The 1,698-nt window shown below is 51.7% G+C and overlaps 1 protein-coding gene across 1 annotated transcript; it reads right to left on the reverse strand.

Annotated features, from left to right (window-relative positions):
- Positions 1-377: 377 nt before the first annotated feature.
- LOC136115620 (olfactory receptor 14J1-like) lies at positions 378-1,310 on the reverse strand. The gene has a single exon (XM_065861828.1). It carries the CDS (start codon positions 1,308-1,310, stop codon positions 378-380), a length of 933 nt encoding a protein of 310 aa, XP_065717900.1.
- Positions 1,311-1,698: the final 388 nt, after the last annotated feature.

Below are 1,698 nucleotides of genomic sequence, written 5' to 3' on the forward strand. Positions count from 1 at the left end.
GGAGAGTGGGGGAGTGGAACCAGAACAGCTCTGGAAGAACAAGCGCTGGTGCTCCCTGTCAGAGCTGCATTGCTGGACTCTTTTCTCTTCCATCCATGGACACAGGAACCATCCCTGCAGCTCCAGAAAGTTCTTGGAGAAAGCATGTCAACTAAAAAATTTGGTGAAGGACCCTTTATTTTGCTTAAACACAGAGAGCACAATTCCTCACTGACACAGCCACTCAGTGTGAAAAGAAAAGCAAGCGGTGAATTCCATAGGGAATTAAAATATTATCATAATAACAAAAGCACAACTAGAGACAGAAAAACCTTCACACTTGATGAATCTGCAAGGTGTTACATTATAACTCTTATATAGAAGAAGACAGAGGCAGTTTATATCTTCAAAAGAAATGCAGTCATCAGTTTCCTCAGGGCATCCTTGAGCTCCTGGTTCCTCATGCTGTAGATGAGGGGATTCACTGCTGGAGGCACAACCGAGTACAGAATGGCCATCGTCAGGTTCACGGATGGGGAGGAGATGGAGAGGGCCTTCAGGTAGGCAAACATACCAGTGCTGATGAAAAGGGAGACCACGGCCAGGTGAGGGAGGCAGGTGGAAAAGGCTTTGTGCCGTCCCTGCTCAGAGGGGATCCTCAGCACGGCCCTGAAGATCTGCACATAGGACACCACAATGAACACAAAACACACAAATGCTGCTAATATACAAATCACAAGAAGTCCAATTTCCCTGAGATAGGAATGTGAGCAGGAGAGCTTGAGGATCTGGGGGATTTCACAGAAGAACTGGTCCAGGGCATTGCCCTTGCACAGTGGCAGTGAAAATGTATTGGCCGTGTGCAGCAGAGCACTGAGAAACCCAGTGGCCCAGGCAGCTGCTGCCATGTGGACACAAACTCTGCTGCCCAGGAGGGTCCCGTAGTGCAGGGGTTTGCAGATGGCAACGTAGCGGTCGTAGGACATGACAGTGAGAAGATACAACTCTGCTGAAATGAAAAAGACAAAGCAAAACAGTTGGGCAGCACATCCCATATAAGAAATGGCCCTGGTGTTCCAGAGGGAATTGGCCATGGACTTGGGGAGACTGGTGGAGATGGAGCCCAGGTCAAGGAGGGCGAGGTTGAGCAGGAAGAAGTACATGGGGGTGTGGAGGTGCTGGTCCCAGGCTATGGTGGTGATGATGAGGCCGTTGCCCAGGAGGGCAGCCAGGTAGATGCCCAGGAAGAGCCAGAAGTGCAAGAGCTGCAGCTCCCGCGTGTCTGTGAATGCCAGGAGGAGGAACTGGGTGATGGAGCTGCTGTTGGACATTTGCTGTCTGTGGGCATGAGGACGTGTGCAAGGAGGAAAAGACAGTGATAGTTTAGATGAGACTCCTCTGGGAGAAACCAAAGCCATTTCCCACGGACCCTCCCACAAAGAGACCCATTTTTTTCTTTTTCCAGGAGAATGTCTTGGCTGGAGCCCTCGTCGGTCCTGGATGAGTGTGCAATGAAGAGCAGGGTCTCTGCCCAGGGGCTCTTGAGCAGTCAGCCTGACCCTGTGTGATTGGGTGGGCAGGGGCCAGTCCTGGGGTTCAGCTGTGTCAGCTGGAACCGCTCCTGGTGCAGAAGGGACTGTCAGCATCTGTACCCCCAGGCCTGAGAAACTGAGTTGGAGAGGTTTGGTGTTTGTACAGCTCCTTCTGCCCTCCCACCCT

The sequence above is a fragment of the Patagioenas fasciata genome, chromosome 13, assembly GCF_037038585.1.
Source record: "Patagioenas fasciata isolate bPatFas1 chromosome 13, bPatFas1.hap1, whole genome shotgun sequence".
Lineage (NCBI taxonomy): Eukaryota > Metazoa > Chordata > Aves > Columbiformes > Columbidae > Patagioenas > Patagioenas fasciata.